This window comes from Emys orbicularis, chromosome 2 (genome assembly GCF_028017835.1).
Source record: "Emys orbicularis isolate rEmyOrb1 chromosome 2, rEmyOrb1.hap1, whole genome shotgun sequence".
Classification (NCBI taxonomy): domain Eukaryota; kingdom Metazoa; phylum Chordata; order Testudines; family Emydidae; genus Emys; species Emys orbicularis.
Window position 1 is genome coordinate 26895470 of NC_088684.1, and position 17495 is coordinate 26912964.

Genomic DNA, 17495 nt, shown 5'->3' on the forward strand with positions numbered 1-17495 from the left:
TTTATCAAGTAGCAGGCAACAAGTGCACTTATAACACAAAAACTTAATTCTGCCCTCATACTTCCCTGGGGGAAAACACATTTATATACTACACCTGTACAGCTTTCTAACAGCCATGTTAATAGTGCAGAAATTTTGCAACTGTGAGAAATGGTGTTATTGTATAGAAAGGTACATTTTATCTACAGATGAGATTCTGCCAGTAAAATAGTGAATGATGTGTGGGGGCTAAAATACATTTAAAATGGATAGCTTAGTTGCTTTTACGGGATTGTGGTGTGGAGGAAGGGGGTGTTCCCCTTAGCACCCTTAACTGGTCTTAAGTTTTCCCTCTTTATACTGTGGTTGGGCAGAGGCAGTATGAACAGATTAAAAATCGCACAATTTCCATCTACATATTATAGTGCATCCTTCTTCACTGTGTGACAGGATCTACAGAATAGACTTCTTGTCAGTTTCACTTTACTGTCTCCATGTCTCCTTGCACAGGCAAGCTTGTGCAGGAAACAGAACAAGACGCAGAAGTGCCCCATTATGTTTTTTTCAAGCTCCCTCAGCAGCCTGATTTTATTCTGTTTATAATCTTACAAGATGGCTGAGGCAGACTGCAAAAAAAGATACAGCCCTCACCACTGCCACCTAGCCAAGTGTTTCACAGCTCCAGCTTGGATGTGCCGTACTATGAACAACCTCACTTCTATTGTTGTGTGGCACTATGTTTCAGCATGACCAAGTTGCACACTTGCTCCTACCATTTCTCCTGTGCCTAAGTGACCTATTCAGGCACTAGTGCTGTATAGGAAAACTGTCAAAAGGTGGGTTGACCCCTTGAAGGGAGTTGCGCATAACTAACTAGCTGCCTCCCAAGTGGTGAGATAAAGAGACCAACAGCAGCTCAACTGAGGGGAGAGGTGCAAGGAGTAGGAAAGTCTCCTGCAGGAGATGCTGGGTCAGGGAAAAGACCTGGAAGGAAACTAGCCACACTAGCCAGGTGGAAGACCTAGCAGGGGGTATACATCCTGCATAGGTAGCAGCTCTCTGAGGCAGAGGCCTCAGGAGGATCCAGGTGGTTTGTCCATCTTGATTTAACTTGAACTGCGTTTGATTTTCAACAATAAATGTATCCCACAGAAAAAGCAATGAATACTGACATTAGAAGAAACTTCACTGACGCACGGTCCTGGAAATTGGACACTGGCTTACATGAGAGTGGGAAATGCAGGCACGGTCTGATGCAGTTTGAGAAGATCCTGTTACAACACCTTACAGGAAAATTTATAAAACTCATTTACACTTCCCTCCTTAGGATCCCAACTAAGGCAGGCCCAGGAATAATATACACCATTTGTTCATGTGAGAGCAGTCCCATGCACAGAGAAATTAATAATAATAAAAAAAGTGTCACTACTTGGGGCACTCCAGATACCAGATTTTGCAACATAACAGCTCTCCAATTGCTCAGTGAGGGCAGACTTGTGGTTATAGTGGGGAAAAAATGTTTTGTAATTATCTGATTAATAAAGAGCAAGTTATACTATTGGAATGATATAAATATACAAAGGTGGTGAAAGTTATAATGAAGAATATAATATTTCATAAAAATAAACGCTTTTATTTTCATATTAGAATTGTAAGAATTTTTTTTTCTTTGCACAAAGTTCAAGCTGTATTCAAGTCCAGTAAGGTTTATATGGGCGGCTTTATGCTTTCACACTCAGCTGCACAGACACTGCCTTTGCTTCTGATTTAGCCCGGTTTCGTTTTCTTTTTCGTTTCTTCTTAGCAGCGGAAGGCTGTTGGATCTCCTGCACTTTTTTCTTTTTCTTCAGGCAGCTGAGAGGATTGGGGCCACCTGCCCTCTTACGTTTTCTTCTGTTTTCAGACTCCTTTACTAGTCCCTGTTCTTCTTTAAGATGCTCAATACTTTGTTTCTGGTGCTCTGGAACAAGCTGATTTGCCTGCATGGCTTGAACAAATGCCAGTGATTTTGGAGAAGGTTTGTCCAGCACCATAGTGTTCTGAATAATAAAGAGAAGAGGAACTCCAGCCTTTTTCTTCACTTTTGTTGCCAAATCCTGGTCCTGTCAAAATCAAACACATCAGTCAATATTTTGGAATGGATCAAACCTTCAATTCAAATGCAACTGCTTTTAAAACAAAGATTAGACAGATACATTCTATAAAATAAAGTCAGAGTATACCTCCCCTTTCACTATCAGGGATAAAGATGATGGAAATTTACCTCCTACCTTTGTGGACAGAAAAACAAAAAAACAAAGTGTTTAGAACAGGTAAACAGGTAACTGCCCCAGTAATCTGCAAAAGAGGTAAATGTTCTAATAGAAGATGCTATATAAGATTCTAGCAAACCATCTTATTTTCACATAATGCAGAATAAAAAACAGATTCAGATTCAAATACATAAAAGTGCTAGTGAATGCACATAAAGTCACAATAATAGATCTAATTACAGTGTCTTATCTGCACACAGGTTTCAACAGCACTTGCCAGTTTAAATATCATTTTCTATTTAAAAAAGATGAACCAAAAGCTATTCCAAATTTCCAGGTTAGCATTTTAATAAAAATTACAGTATGTTAAACCAATGCTAACACAGACTTGGGGACATGCAATCAGGGCACATACAATCTTTTTGTTCCCATTCATCATGCAAAAATCACATCCGCTGCTGGTTTCCTTAAAACTGTCATTCTGTTTTAGAGAACTGACTACAGTAACAGCTAATCATTCACATGTGCTGACAAAACTGGTAACTTTGCATGCAACCTACAATTTTCCCATTTTGTAATTTGCATGTAAAGTTACTTGTCTTGGGCATGCAAGTCTTATACATTTAGTCCCAATAAACCATATAAATCTCATGTTCATAGTTGACAGAATTCCTGATACTTAGGAATCAGAGAATAGATTTAGGAAATATGGCTTAACTTTATTTCAAAATGTATTACCTGCGTAGCAACGAAATAGTGATGAGGATTACCCTCTTCAATCATGGACAATAGACATGCTGAGCCACTCACTGGATCTTTGAAGTGGGAACAGTTTCGAACTTGAAATCTTTGGGCAATTAGCTTTGCTCCATAAAGTTCCTTCCCCAATGACTCCAATTCTTTTAGAACACATCTAAAGAGCAAAAATAAGACTGATTTACTAGAGGAAAATAACTACTTGCACAACTGTTGCATACAACTGCAAGGATATTTTAAATTTTGAATTCTCAAACATGTCTGATTATAGCTGAACATTATCTGATCAGGCTCTATGCTTGTCACACAGTGCCCAATAATCTGAACGAAATAACAGTTTGTCTCACTTCAGCAAATGTTCAATAGTTCTAAACAAGACTGACCAGTAACGTTTAAAATATTAAATAGGGACAATTCAATGGCAGTGTCAACTCCTCATACTCTTATTTATGTTTATACAACTGCTTCAATTGCTATACAAATATATTACCACATTCAAAAATGTATGTCAATACAATTATGGCCACTATAAAGAAATTCAAATTTCTTAAGACTGTGAGCCCTGTGGGTAGAGGACTGCCTCTTCCTATATGTTTAGACATCACCTAGCACACAGAGCACTACCATAATACAACTAAAACAAAATAATACGCAATGGTGCCAACTGCTTTATTTACTGCATGTGGTGTTAATTTATGCCTTAATGTGTATGACCACTGAGTTGCTATGAGATCTCAACTCTGAATGGCATGACAGAGAAAAACAGGCACTGGGATGTCTGATGTGCAATCAATTTGATTACTATTTTGCAGGTTTGCAACTACAGGTACTCAGCGGAAACATTCTCTGGGATTTACATATTAAAGGGGCATGTGGGGCGACGAAAATCAGGGCCTCTATAAAGTACAGACGGCTTGACAGGGCTTGGGAAGGGTCTAGAGCCCTGCAACGCTAGCTGGGGTTTCTTCAGAGACATGTGTATTGAGATGGGTATATGTGGATAGTCATATCCACATCTTAGGGTATGTCTTCACTACCCGCCGTATCGGCAGGTAGCAATCGATTTATCCGGGATCGATATATCACGTCTCGTTAAGACGCGATATATCGATCCCCGAACGCGCTCACCGTCGACTCCGGAACTCCACCAGAGCGAGCGGCGGTAGCGCAGTCGACGGGGGAGCCGCGGCCGTCGATCCCGCGCCGTGTGGACCCCAGGTAATTCGATCCAAGATACTTCGACTTCAGCTACGCTATTCGCGTAGCTGAAGTTGCGTATCTTAGATTGATCTCCCCCCCCTCCCCCGTGTAGACCAGCCCTTAGAACGATAATGCCATTTCAACCATAATTACACCATCGCTAGGGCAATGCTCTGATCCACTCAAGTTATACAATTAAGAAAACAGAACTCCTTTTTGTTTTCTCTCATACCCCAAAAGTTCATTGCATACTCTTTCAGAAAATTTTAAGAGTGCATCTATTTCAGCTAACAAAGCAATTCTGAAGCAAAGCGGCATGATGGAACAAAACCAATTAATAATGCTGCCGGTTAGCCTGGTCTTTGGTTTCTGTGCTGCCATTGTTATGTACAATGATATACTAATATATATCTAAATATATATTTTAAAAGATCAACATTTTCCCACTGCACATGGTTAAAAAAATGAAGTGAAATTGAAGAAAGCAGATAATGATGGTGAAAAGGTGGTAGATTTCAACTCTGTGGACATGGGGAACATGAAAGGACCTATCAAATGAATGTAAACTGAATCACTGCTTTCAACGTGAAGTGTTTTTCCAGGGATGGCAGAAACTATTCTGGAGGTGAAGAGATGGAATATGCCAAACTACTTCTACTCAGCACAATGCTAAAATCTAGGTTGTCCTGCTCTGTGCTACATGACTGTCACTGCTGATTTATCTGCAATAAAGAGGAAGGAAAGGAGGTTAGGACAGACATGTATCAATGTAAGAGGCAGTTGTTTGTCTGCAGTTCCACCAGCTTGCAAAGTAAAGGATTCTTTTTGGAACAGGTGCTCTAGGCTGAAAGCAAATATGGGTTGGGACAAACCAAAAAAATCCACTACCCAGGGACCAAAACTCAACCCCTTTTTGTTCATTATACTTACTTCCTTTTCAAAGCAACTATGATGCTTTTTTTTTTTTTTTTTTTTTTTATTAAAGTCACCCACGCAACTACCATTGTACATCATATCTTGCATTGTACCCTGGCAATATCACAATAAGTCAGGGGCTCTTCTGCCTGATGAAGCTCAGGAAGTTCTGCTGTTGAAATAACTATTGGAATATGAAAATGACTAAGGTTACATGTAGTTCCTCAACATGGCTAAAACATGATTCCATCTTTGAAAGTAAGCAGGGTGAAAAACATGTGTTACCATGCCCTTGAGGCCTTATCTCCAAAGCTATGCCCTCTGAAGTCTAAGGATAGGATTTTCAAAGGGTGCCGAGTTAGTTCCCCAAATACCACTGAATTTCAAGTTAAGTTATTTGAAAATCCCAGCCTAAAGAAATAAAACAAGCTGTGCACTAGGTGAGTACTGGATTTAATTGTAACATAATTGCAATCAACTTTCTATAGGACTATTTCAAAATATGTAACTTATTATTAGGGTTGATTAAAGAGGGAAAAACATTTAAAATATCGTATTCAATGAATTTGGTCAGTATCTGTTGCCAAATATATTCATTGAACAGTATTTAACCAGCAGCACAGGTGGCTGAAGTCACTGCTGGTAAATAAGAATAAACTTACAAACACAATTCTATCAGTCCTACTTACTGCATCTCCTTTTCTCTTTTTCTCTGACACATTTCCTATTCTCATATATACATCCACCTTCCTTTTTACTAATTTATCCCATCAACCTGCCCAACCCTCTCACTCAATGAGACTTTCATCAGATGCCCAATATCCAGAGGTCTGAACCTGCTGGTCAAAGGACAATAGGGAAAGGTAGAGAAGCTCCACTGACTCAGGGCAATGCCTGGTGAGAAGCCCACCATCCTTCCCAGATACTGGGGAAGCAGAGTGCTCTCCCTGAGGCCAGCTTGGGGGCACCAACACCCAATTCTGGCGCTGCTGGACGGGATCGGCTTTCTCTCCTTACCTCCTCTTGCCCCCGGCCACGGATGCCATGGGAAATAGCAGAGGTTGCCACTATTTTACCATTGCTGCATCATGTGGCTGCTGGGGAAAAAGGGGGAGTCATCTCTCCGAGCAAAACCCCTACTCCGAGTACCTCTTCAAGCACACAGTTCCATCCCAAGGGGAGTTGACCTGCTTCTTGGCAGTTTCACTGTGGGGAAGCTGGTTGGAGTCAGGTCATAAGAACACAAGTATGGCCATACTGGGTCAGACCAATGGTCCCTCTAGCCCAGTATCCTGTCTTTTGACAGTGGACAGTGCCAGATGCTTCAGAGGGAGTGAACAGAACTGGGCAATTTATCAAGTAATCCACCCTAAGTTGCCCAGACCCAGTTTCTAGCAGTCACAGGTTTACAGAGATCCAGAACATGGTGTTGCATCCCTGACCGTTTTGGCTAATAGCCATTGATGAACCTGGAACTCCCAGAATTTGACATTCCTGTGTGTAACCCCAGAACTTGACAGTACTTCAGTCAACCATCTTCAGTCAGCCACTGCTAGCTGAAAACCAAATACCATAGAGTTAGGAATAATCTTACGCCCTGAAAGGCAAGGCCACACAGCTGCATGTTTGCAATTTTTCTAATCAGAATGGGACAGAGTTAATGTACCATAAGAATGGAAGGAATGTTTGAACAGCTGACATTGGTTAAGTGTCTCTGATATATAAGTTTTATTGTTATAACTAAAAATGCTTTAATAATAAAAAATAATTATGTTGCTAAAACTAAAAAAATTGGTAACCCACCAGGGGGTTACCATGATGACACACCACGAGTCACTATAATTATGTGTTTTAAGTTAGCTATAAAAAATTAGGCAATAAAAACAAAAACAAACAAAGAAACAAAAACTTTAAAGCACTCCAAGAAAGCTTTTCTTTGGGCAAAAATCTGGCACCTTTAAACTCCCCAGCAACTGGACAGAAGGATGGCCACCAGAAGGGTGGTTGCTGATTCCTCGAAACCATTTTAGACTTTGACTAAATATAAATGTTTAAAATGCTCTAACCCTACTGCTACAGCGTGTGCACACGCTCATTTAAAACCTAATAAAAAAGTAATTTTAGTTAAAAGCACTCTTATTTATGCCAAGCATATATCAAACATAAGAACGGCAATACTGGGTCAGCCCAAAGGTCCATCTAGCCCAGTATCCTGTCTTCCAACAGTGGCCAATGTTAGGTGCCCCAGAGGGAATGAACAGAACAGGTAATCATCAAGTGATCCATCCCGTGTTGCCCATTCCCAGCTTCTGGCAAACAGAGGCTAGGAACACCAGCCCTGCCCATCCTGGCTAATAGCCATTGATGGACCTATCCTCCATGAATTTATCTAGTTCTTTTTTGAACCCTGCTATAGTCTTGGCCTTCACAACATCCTCTGGCAAGGAGTTCCACAAGTTGACTCTGTGTTGTGTGAGAAGAAATACTTTCTTTTGTTTGTTTTAAACCTGCTGCCTATTAATTTCATTTGGCGGTCCCTAGTTCTTGTGTTATAAGAAGGAGTAAATAGCACTTCCTTATTTACTTTATCCACACCAGTCATGATTTTATAGACGTCTATCATAATCCCCCCTTTGTCATCTCTTTTCCAAACTGAAAAGTCCGTCTTATTAATCTCTCCTTCTACGGCAGCTGTTCCATACCCCTAATAATTTTTGTTTCCCTTTTCTGAACCTTTTAAAAGTCCAATATATCTTTTTTGAGATGGGGTGACCACATCTGCACACAGTAATTAAGGATTCATATAGAGGCAATATGATATTTTCTGTCTTATTATCTATCCTTTTCTTAATGATTCCCAACATTCTGTTTGCTTTTTTTGACTGCCGCTGCACATTGAGTGGATGTTATCAGAGAACTATGCACAATGACTCCAAGATCTCTTTCTTGAGTGGTAACACCTAATTCAGACCCACCATTTTATATGCATAGTTGGGATTATGTTTTCCAATGTGCATTACTTTGCACTGATCAACATTGAATTTCATCTGCCATTTTGTTGCACAGTCACCAGTTTTGAGAGATCCTTTTGTAGCTCTGCGCAGTCTGTCTGGGACTTAACTATCTTGAGTAGTTTTGTATCATCAAATTTTGCCACCTCACTATTTGCCCCTTTCCCCCCGATCATTTATGAATATGTTGAATAGGACTAGCCCCAGTGTCCTTGGGGGACTCTACTATTTACCTGTCTCCATTCTGAAAACTGACTAGACCTCTACCACGATATAACGCGACCCGATATAACACGAATTCGGATACAACGCGGTAAAGCAGTGCTCCGGGGGGGGGCGGGGCTGCGCACTCCGGCAGATCAAAGCAAGTTCAATATAAAGTGGTTTCACCTATAACGCGGTAAGATTTTTTGGCTCCCGAGGACAGTGTTGTTATATCTGGGTAGAGGTGTATTTATTCCCACCCTTTGTTTCCTATCTTTTAATCACTTACTGATCCATGAGAGAACCTTCCCTCTTATCCCATGACTGCTTACTTTGCTTAAGAGCCTTTGGTGAGGGACCTTGTCAAAGGCTTTCTGAAAATCGAAGTACACACATTGAGCAGATGTTTTCAGAGAACTATCCACAATGACTCCAAGTTTTATTTCTTGAGTGGTAACAGCTAATTTAGACCCCATCATTTTGTATATATAATTAGGATTGTTTGTCAATGTCAATTACTTTGCATTTATCTACATTGAATTTCACCTGCCAGTTTCTTGCCCAGTCACCCAGTTTTATGAGATCCATTTGTAACCTTTCACAATCTGCTTTGGACTTAACTATCTTGAGTAGTTTTGTACTATCTACAAACTTTGCCACCTCACTGTTAACCCCCTTTTCAAGATAATTTATGAATATATTCAATGGCACTGGTTCTAGTACATATCCCTGAGGGACACCACTACTTATTTCTCTCCACTGTGAAAATTGATCATTTACTCCTACCCTTTGTTTCCTATCTTAGAGTCATAGAACTGGAAGGAACCTCGAGATGTCATCTAGTCCACTCCCTTGCACTCAAGGCAGGACTAAGAATTATCTAGACCATCCCTGACAGGTGTTTGTCCAACCTGCTCTTAAAAAACCCCCAATAATGGAGATTCCACCACTTCCCTACACAATTTATTCCTGTGCTTAACCACTCTGACAGGAAGTTTTTCCTAATGTCTAACCGAAACCGCCCTTGCTGCAATTTAAGCCCATTGCTTCTTGTCCTATCCTCAGAAGTTAAGAACAATTTTTCTCCCTCCTCCTTGTAACAACCTTTTAAGTACCTGAAAACTGTTCTGCGCCCCCCCCCCCCCCCCCCCCCCGTCTTCTCTTTTGCAGACTAAAGAAACCCAGTTTTTTCAATCTTCCCTCATAGGTCATGTTTTCTAGACCTTTAATCATTTTTGTTGCTCTTCTCTGGACTTTTTCCCCAATTTGTCCACATCTTTCCTGAAATGTGGTGCCCAGAACTGGACACAATCTTCAGCTGAGGCCTAATCAGCGCGGAGTAGAGCGGAAGAATTACTTCTCGTGTCTTGTTTACAATACTCTTGCTAATACATCCCAGAATTATATTTGCTTTTTTTGCAACTGCGTTACACTGCTGACTCATTTAGCTTGTGATCGACTATGACCCCCAGATCCCTTTCCGCAGTACTTCTTCCTAGGCAGTCATTTCCCATTTTGTATGTGTACAACTGATTGTTCCTTCCTAATTGGAGTACTTTGCATTTGTCCTTATTGAATTCCATCCTATTTACTTCAGCCCATTTCTTCAGTTTGTCCAGATCATTTAAAATTGTAATCCTATCCTCCAAACCACTTGCAACCCCTCCCAGCTTGGTATCCTCTGCAAACTTTATAAGTGTACTCTCTCTGTCATTATCTAAATAATCTTTTAACCAGTTACTGAACCATGAGATGACCTTGGCTTAAGATCCTTTGCTGAGGGTACTTGTCAAAGACTTTCTGATAGTCCACAATCACTATAGCAAATGGATAAACCTTGTCCACTTTTGCTGACCCCCCCACCCAATGAATTCTAACAGATTGGTGGGGTATGATTTCCTGTTACAAAAGCCATGTTGACTCTTCCCCAACAAATCATGTCCATCTATGTGTTTGATAATTCTGATCTTCATTATAGTTTCAGCCAATTTGCCTGATACTGAAGTTCGATTAAGAGGCCTGCAACTGCCAGGATCACCTTTGAAGACTATTTTAAACATTGGTGCTACATTAGCAACCCTTCAGTCAGCTGGTGCAGAGGCTGGTTTAAGGGATAAGTTACACAACAGGCAAGCTCGGGTCCTTCAGAACCCTTGGGTGACTCACGTCTGGCCCTGGGGACTTATTACGGTTTATCAATTTGTTCCAAAACCTTCTCTGGGGACACCTCAGCCTGGTGCAACGCCTCAGACTCACTGACGGGGTCGCGAGGCTGTGCACAGCCTGGGGCCCACCAGCTCACAAGGCTGCCTGCGCCCTACCCTCAGTGGGGAGGAATACGCTGGCTCTGCGGGGCGCCCGAGGAGCGCTCAGCGGGCGGACCCCGCACAGCTTGGGGAGCGCAGAGAAAAACACAAAGGGAGACTCTCCGGGCCGCTCTCAGCCGCCGCCGCCGTCTCCCTGGGCCCCAGGCAGCTGCTCCTGCCTCCGCCGGGGCTCCCGTGCACAGCCCCGCCCGCACCGGCAGGGTCACCGAGTGGTGAATCCCCTGGAGAGCCTCCCCGGGGCCTGGATATCAGTTCACCTCGCGCCTCCTCCGGGGCGAGCATATGAGGCAGATGTTGGGCGCGCGGCCGCCAGGGATGCGATAACGGCATCCACCAAGCGCGCGCACAGACGTCCGTCTGGTCACGTGACAGCATTGCATCGCCCTCACCCCGCAGCCACTGACCGGGTGGTGCAAAGCTGCGTGGCCCCGGCGAGGTAGCCGGGCAACTGATCGCGGATCTGGATCTTGTTGCGCAGCGCGGCCTGGCAGAAAGTCCCGTCCAGCAGCACCTGGAAGGGCTCCCGGAAGCCGAAGTTGTACTTGTAGAAGCTCATATATTTCTTGGCATGTTTCTGCCGCGTGATCTTCATAGTGAGAGCGGAGCGGCTCGGGCAACGGCCCCAGCGCCTGCGCACCCGGAACTAAACGGTGGTTGTTGGCTGCCCCGGATCCGGAAACCCACAGGCATGTGCACGGCAGGAGGCGGGGCAGAGGGCGGAGCGTCTAGCGAGGGGCGTGGGTAATGACGTATGCCTCTGAGAGCCGGAACGAGACTGCGAAGCCGAGCCACGCCCGTTAGTGCGCGCGTGACCCGTTCACCTCATCACCGGCACCAGCACGCGGTCCCGTGTGGGGCGAGGCATGGGCTCATGCTCGCCGCTGCGCCTGCGCTGCTGGCCTAGAGCCGAGTGCTGACCGCCAATGAGATTCGGGCGTGCGTCACCCCCACCCCCGCGAGAGCCGATTGGGACCCTGACCCGCCCCTCCCCCGTCCCGGGCCAGTGAGGGGCCGGCCCTCGTCACCCTCACCATCCCCGGCCTGGTCCCCAGGGAGAGAGGCCAGCCTGAGTCCACGCTACTGTCGCCAGCCCTGCTGGGAGGAAAACACAATTTTTGATCTGCGGAATGTTTCAAAGCTTAAGAAAAATTTTCATCTCAAATCGGGACAAAAAATAAAAACCTCAACATTTTTTGGCTGGAGAGAAATTCCAAATAGATGTCTTTGGGAAGAACTGAAATGGAAGTTTTCAGATTGATAAGAGTGCTGCAGGCAGGTGGCCTGGGGACCATCATTTCAGTTTTCCTGATGGAAAATTGAAAATTTCTCTCACATCCATGCAAATTTTCACTCACATCCATGCAGGGAGCAAGCATTTGTCACATGCTATCTTAACCCTAGCAAAGGCTGAGCACACACCGCATGCTCTCAGGAGCTCAGCAAGACCACCACTATCTGATGAGGAACTGCCACATGTCACATTAATGTTTTCTGTGCTTGGAAGGGGTGAGTTTTCCCCTCACCCTCTAGTTTTAATGGTCTCATTAACTGTTCTAGCTACCCTTTTGCCTTTACAAAACCTGGTTTCAAATCCTGATTGGGACACAAGTGTCATGAGATCTGTGGTCTCATTTTAGCCCTTAGTCAGCGTTTGTCCACATCAGAAAAACACTAGACAATTTTGCCCAATTTAGCATCACTGATAGTTCCAGTTCCAGAGAATCCTAGCATAGTAGCATTAGCATGGGTGCTGTACATTTGCAGAACAGCTTTAGAGAAGTTTGTGTGTTGCCTATCCACTTGCTTGGTTGTGGTCTGTACAACATTCCTTCAGTTGCACAAAATTAACCCAAGTTTACAAAAAAAATATTTATATTCAAAGTTCTTATGTAAGCTTTGCCTCCTTTTGCAATGACACATTGAAACAGAGGAGTTTTCTATTTAATATTGGGAGATAACTCTCATTAAGTTACATTTAAGGAATTCCTGCTTGTTTGCCAGAGGAGTTGTGAACATTAGCCATTTGGCAATTAGGAAAACTGAACGGAATGTCTGTATATTAGGCAAATAGGTGAAAGTGATGTTTTCCCAATAGATAAATGATAACTAAGGACACCTGCTTCCTAGAGCAAAAACAGTGGGGGATGTCTCTCTGCCAGGGACAACTGTAATGCAGGCAGGAAATGGGAGATGACTGCTAGTTAGTGCATAGTACTGTTTGCTCTTTCACCAAGAGAGGTTGATCCTGTGAAAGATATTACTGCACCCACCTTTCTCTAATATCCTGGGACCGACACAGCTACAACACTGCAAACAAGTTGCTCTTAGGTCATTTTAGTGATGGGGTGAGTGTGATGATGATCTCTTTGGTAGAAATAGACTTTGCCAGTGCACATTTGATCCTGGGAACCATCAGCTACTCAGCAGAACCCACAATGATTGCTATTGTAGTCAAGTGATACAGATAAATGAGATCCAGACAGTTAGGGACTCTGAAGGTCAGAAACATCATCTGCAATTGGATTAGAGCCATTGCAGAGTGCGGTATACTGTTATGATGATGTGCTCTCTCCAGTTTCTCTCTCCAATGTAGGTGGGAACTGCATCATCACAGACCATTTGCAGCTTTTGTATAGCCCTTCTGGTCAGTATGTTGAGCATGTCCAGAGGTCTGGTCTGGAAGTTACAAAAGAATGGATTACCAGAGCCTGTCATCTTCACTTCAGAGAAGAGTAACTTTTAATACTGTAACAGATGGGAGAAAATAAATATTTGCCTCTTTTTTGCAGTTTGGTTATTTGTTGTGTTGGACAGTACTTTGTGTATAGACAGATTCACTGTTTTCCTTCTAAAATCAGTCAATTCCTCTTAGTTCCTCCTATTATTTGTGTAGGTCTTTCACATTGCAAAGATTTTTAAAAATTAAGATGGGGGCTGTGCCGGTGGACGATCAACGTAAACAAAATGTCTCGTGGCCTGCCAGCAGATTATTCTGATGGGCTGCGTGCTGAAGGTTGCCAACCCCTGATGTAAAGTATCTACAGAAAGTTTGCAATTTATCAAGACTCATAATCATTGTGGCTATATGTATGGATATTTAAAGAATAATATAATGTTAAAAGTATGCTTTACATTCCTGGAGTAAAAGTTAGTCCCAGGGGATACGATGTCTCAGTGACCCATTCAAGCAGGAGGCAGTTGTCACCCCTATCTGGTTAGGTGGTGATGTACTGCAAGGTTCAGTTGTTCATCCTAAAGCAATTAATGGAAAACCATCAGAGAGAACTGCAAACAATCTAAACCACTTGGAGATGAAAAAGGAACATTACAACAAGATACGGGTTTGCCCTATCTATGAATAGACACACACAACACTCTGAGTCCTGGGTACCCTGAGAACTGTCACAGCACTACAAAGGTGCTCAGTGATAAATCCAACTTCATATGTTTTCTGGTAACATGAATAATTTTTCTCTATATATATATTCAGATAATAAATTTAAGAAAGCATGAAACAATATTTTCTGGAATATGTGTTTTCTTTCTGTTTCCCTTCACTCTCCTCTTCAATCTCAGCTGTGATCTCAGACACATGATAGCGTATGTGCCTTGAAAAATCAGAAGATGTAGTACCTGATTGAAGATGAACATATTTACACTAGTGGTGAATTTGGCTGGTGATTGAATCTAAGATCAGAACTGAATTTTATGGGCAAAATGCTTCTGAGTCATGCAGCAGACCTCAACTCTGATATTCTGCTCTCCTTTCATGCTTCCAGTGAGAAATCTGCATATTTAGTGGGAGCAGAATAATGGAGTCTATTCTGCTGTACAGAGTGGAGTGGTGAATTTTGTCTTCAGTCCATTCTCTATCACTGTGCAGTTCCTGGAATAATTCCAGAATTTGTCAGACAATGCAGAAGGATTCAGGAACTGTTCAAGAATCCCCAGTGAATTTGTACAGTTATCTTGTTTGTTTTACAGGCCAAAATTAACTTTAAAAAGTTCCTCTTTTCCATCAGCTACATTCTGGATGAAGTGGGTTTTTTATTTATTTATTTATTTTTTACTGCTAATATGTCACCTTAGTTTCATCTTTTAGAATTTTTATGCTGGACAGTTTGAGTTGCCATAGAAAATAATCCATTAACATGAAAAAATTAAACATAAACACCTTGAATTTAAAGAGGGTAGACAAAGATAAAAGCTAATTGAAATCTGTTACTGAAAGAGAGAGAGAGAGAGACAATAGAGCTGAGCAGTGAAAACAGTTTGTTTTCTCGAGTGATAAAACAGCCCATACTATTAAGGTATTTCCTTCATCTTTAGAAATACCGTATTATGATATTGTCCATTAAGTACTCTATTATTTTTCACAGTGCTGCTTTCACATTTACTCAAACAAATACTAAAAGGCTGTCTGACTGAGCACAACTGAAAGCAGACAGCTTTCTGAAAGCTTACATTCTGGCCTGTATTTTCTTTATTGCATTTGATGTTTGTCTCCAGGGCTTTTTTATGTTGTTGCAGCTCTCACCTTGGCTACTGTTTTATCACTGCACCTTATTACTTTCCTCTTCTCATTTCAGAGAAAAAAATCCAATAAAAATCTTTCTTTTTATTTTCTTCAAGTAAAGTGGAAGGAGCTATGGGAGGTGCTGACTCCAGGTTTACTTTTCAACATAGGTACCAATGACTCCTAAAATCCAAATTTTATGTACAGGACTATCTCCAATACTTGGTACTGCTTTGGCCACCAAAGCCTAAAGTTAGTGGAATTTTGTAAGTTATTGAAATTGATCTTGTAGTTTTTTCACTCAATCATAGAAATATAGGATTGGCCTCAATAGGTCATCTAGTTCAATCCCCTGCACTGAGGCAAGACTAAGTATTAGCTAGATCATCCCTGACAGGTCTTTGTCTGAAAAACCTTCTTAAAAACTTCCAATGACGGAGATTCCTCAACCTGCCAAGGTAATTTGTTCTAGTGCTTAACTACCCGTACAGTTAGGAAGTTTTGATAAGAACAGGTTTAAAATTTTTATTAAGATGATGTTTAAAAAAAAATAAAAGTGAACGGTACAGAATTTAAGCATAGAAGTTTCTGGTTATCAGGGAAAAACATACAGATGATCATGCCTCCTGGAAAACCCTGCATCCCCATGTTCATCCTTATAATATGATTGTGTGGTATCCAATGCAAAGTTTATCATGTTGATTGTCTTCGGAAGGCTCATGATGCGCTGAGCATTGTTGTTATAGGTTGTAATTTCATATATATATATATATATATATAGTTATGAGGCTGAAAATGTGTCCTCATGGCTTAAAACAAGGCCAGGCAAAAACTCTCTAAGAGCAGAGGGGCAGTTCACACCTCATCAGGGCATGTATGGGACAAACCCAGCCCAGCCTCACAGGAACAAAGGACACTGACATAGGCAGCAACAAAGGATCTGTTGGACAGTGAGTCACCCCCCTTCCCTTAGTCAGTTTGGGACTACGATGAGGTAATGCTCACCTGACTCTGAAGGAGGGGTGCAAAACCAAGAAGAGGGAAGAAAGGACATGATAAAAGGGAGAGATGTTTGCCATGCTTGCTCTCTGTTCCACCTCCATCTACAGACACCACCACCAAGTGACTGAAGCACTGATCAAAGGGGAGAGCCTGGCTGAAGGGCAACCAGCCAGCCTGTGGTGAGACGCATCTAAGTTTGTAAGGGCACTGAAAATATTAAGATCAGCTTAGAATGCGTTTTGCCTTTATTTAATTTGACCAAATCCGACTTGTTATGCTTAGACTTATAAACACTTAAAATCTATCTTTTGTAGTTAATAAATTTGTTTGTTTATTCTACCTGAAGCAGTGCATTTGGTTTGAAGCGTGTCAGAGACTCCCCTTGGGATAACAAGCCTGGTACATATCAATTTCTTTGTTAAATTGACAAACTCATATAAGCTTGCAGCATCCAGTGGGCATAACTGGACACTGCAAGACGGAGGTTCCTAGGGTTGTGTCTGGGACCGGAGATATTGGCTCGTGTCATTCAGTTGCACAATCCAAGCAGCAGCTGGCCAAAAGTGCTCACTCATGTAGCTGTGAGCAGCTTACATGCCAGAAGCTATGTGTGAACAGCCCAGGAGTGGGGGTTCTCACAGCAGAGCAGGGTAAGGCTAGCTCCCAAAGTTGAGGATTGGAGTGACCTAGCAGATCACCATTCCAGATAACACCAGGGGAACGTCACTGGCTGACAACAAATATGTCCCCTCAAAAGGCACAGAGTTCTTATTTACCTACCCCACACTGAATTCAAGTGTCATAGAGGTGGCCAACCAGAGAGGGAGACAACAACAGTGTAGGTCCACCCCCTCTGATAAAGATGGTAAAAGACTAGACCTGTTTAGCTGCAAGGTCTATTCCTCCTCCACATTAATCAGAGTTGCCAACTATGCCACAGTGCTGGCCAAATATAATCACAGGAACTATGGTAAATGTATAGATGTTATTAATGACATTCCGGAGGAAAAAAAGAGAACCATTCAAATCATTGGTTTCCGAACAACAGCTTATAGCAAGGACAGTATTACAGGCATCCTTGGATACAGTGGACAAAGCAGTAAGATCCACTGCTACTGCTGTAGTCATCCGGGCTTTATGGTTGAACTCAGGGTTCCCACATGAAATCCAATCCACAGTGGAAGACCTGCCATTTGATGGTGAGAAGCTCTTTGCAGCAAAAACTAATGAGGTGTTACACACCATGAAGGACTCCTGGGTGACCCGTCACATGTTGGCATTTATACACCTGCCACAAAGCGGAGACAAAACAGGTACCAATCACCAACGAAAC

The 17495-nt window shown here is 42.4% G+C and overlaps 1 protein-coding gene across 1 annotated transcript; it reads right to left on the reverse strand.

The window, feature by feature from the left end:
• Positions 1 to 1559: 1559 nt before the first annotated feature.
• UTP23 (UTP23 small subunit processome component) lies at positions 1560 to 11324 on the reverse strand. The gene is made up of 3 exons (XM_065398814.1): positions 11049 to 11324; positions 2970 to 3144; positions 1560 to 2081 (listed from the first exon to the last, which is right to left on the reverse strand). Exons 1-3 carry the CDS (start codon positions 11234 to 11236, stop codon positions 1701 to 1703), a joined length of 744 nt encoding a protein of 247 aa, XP_065254886.1. The 5' UTR covers positions 11237 to 11324; the 3' UTR covers positions 1560 to 1700.
• Positions 11325 to 17495: the final 6171 nt, after the last annotated feature.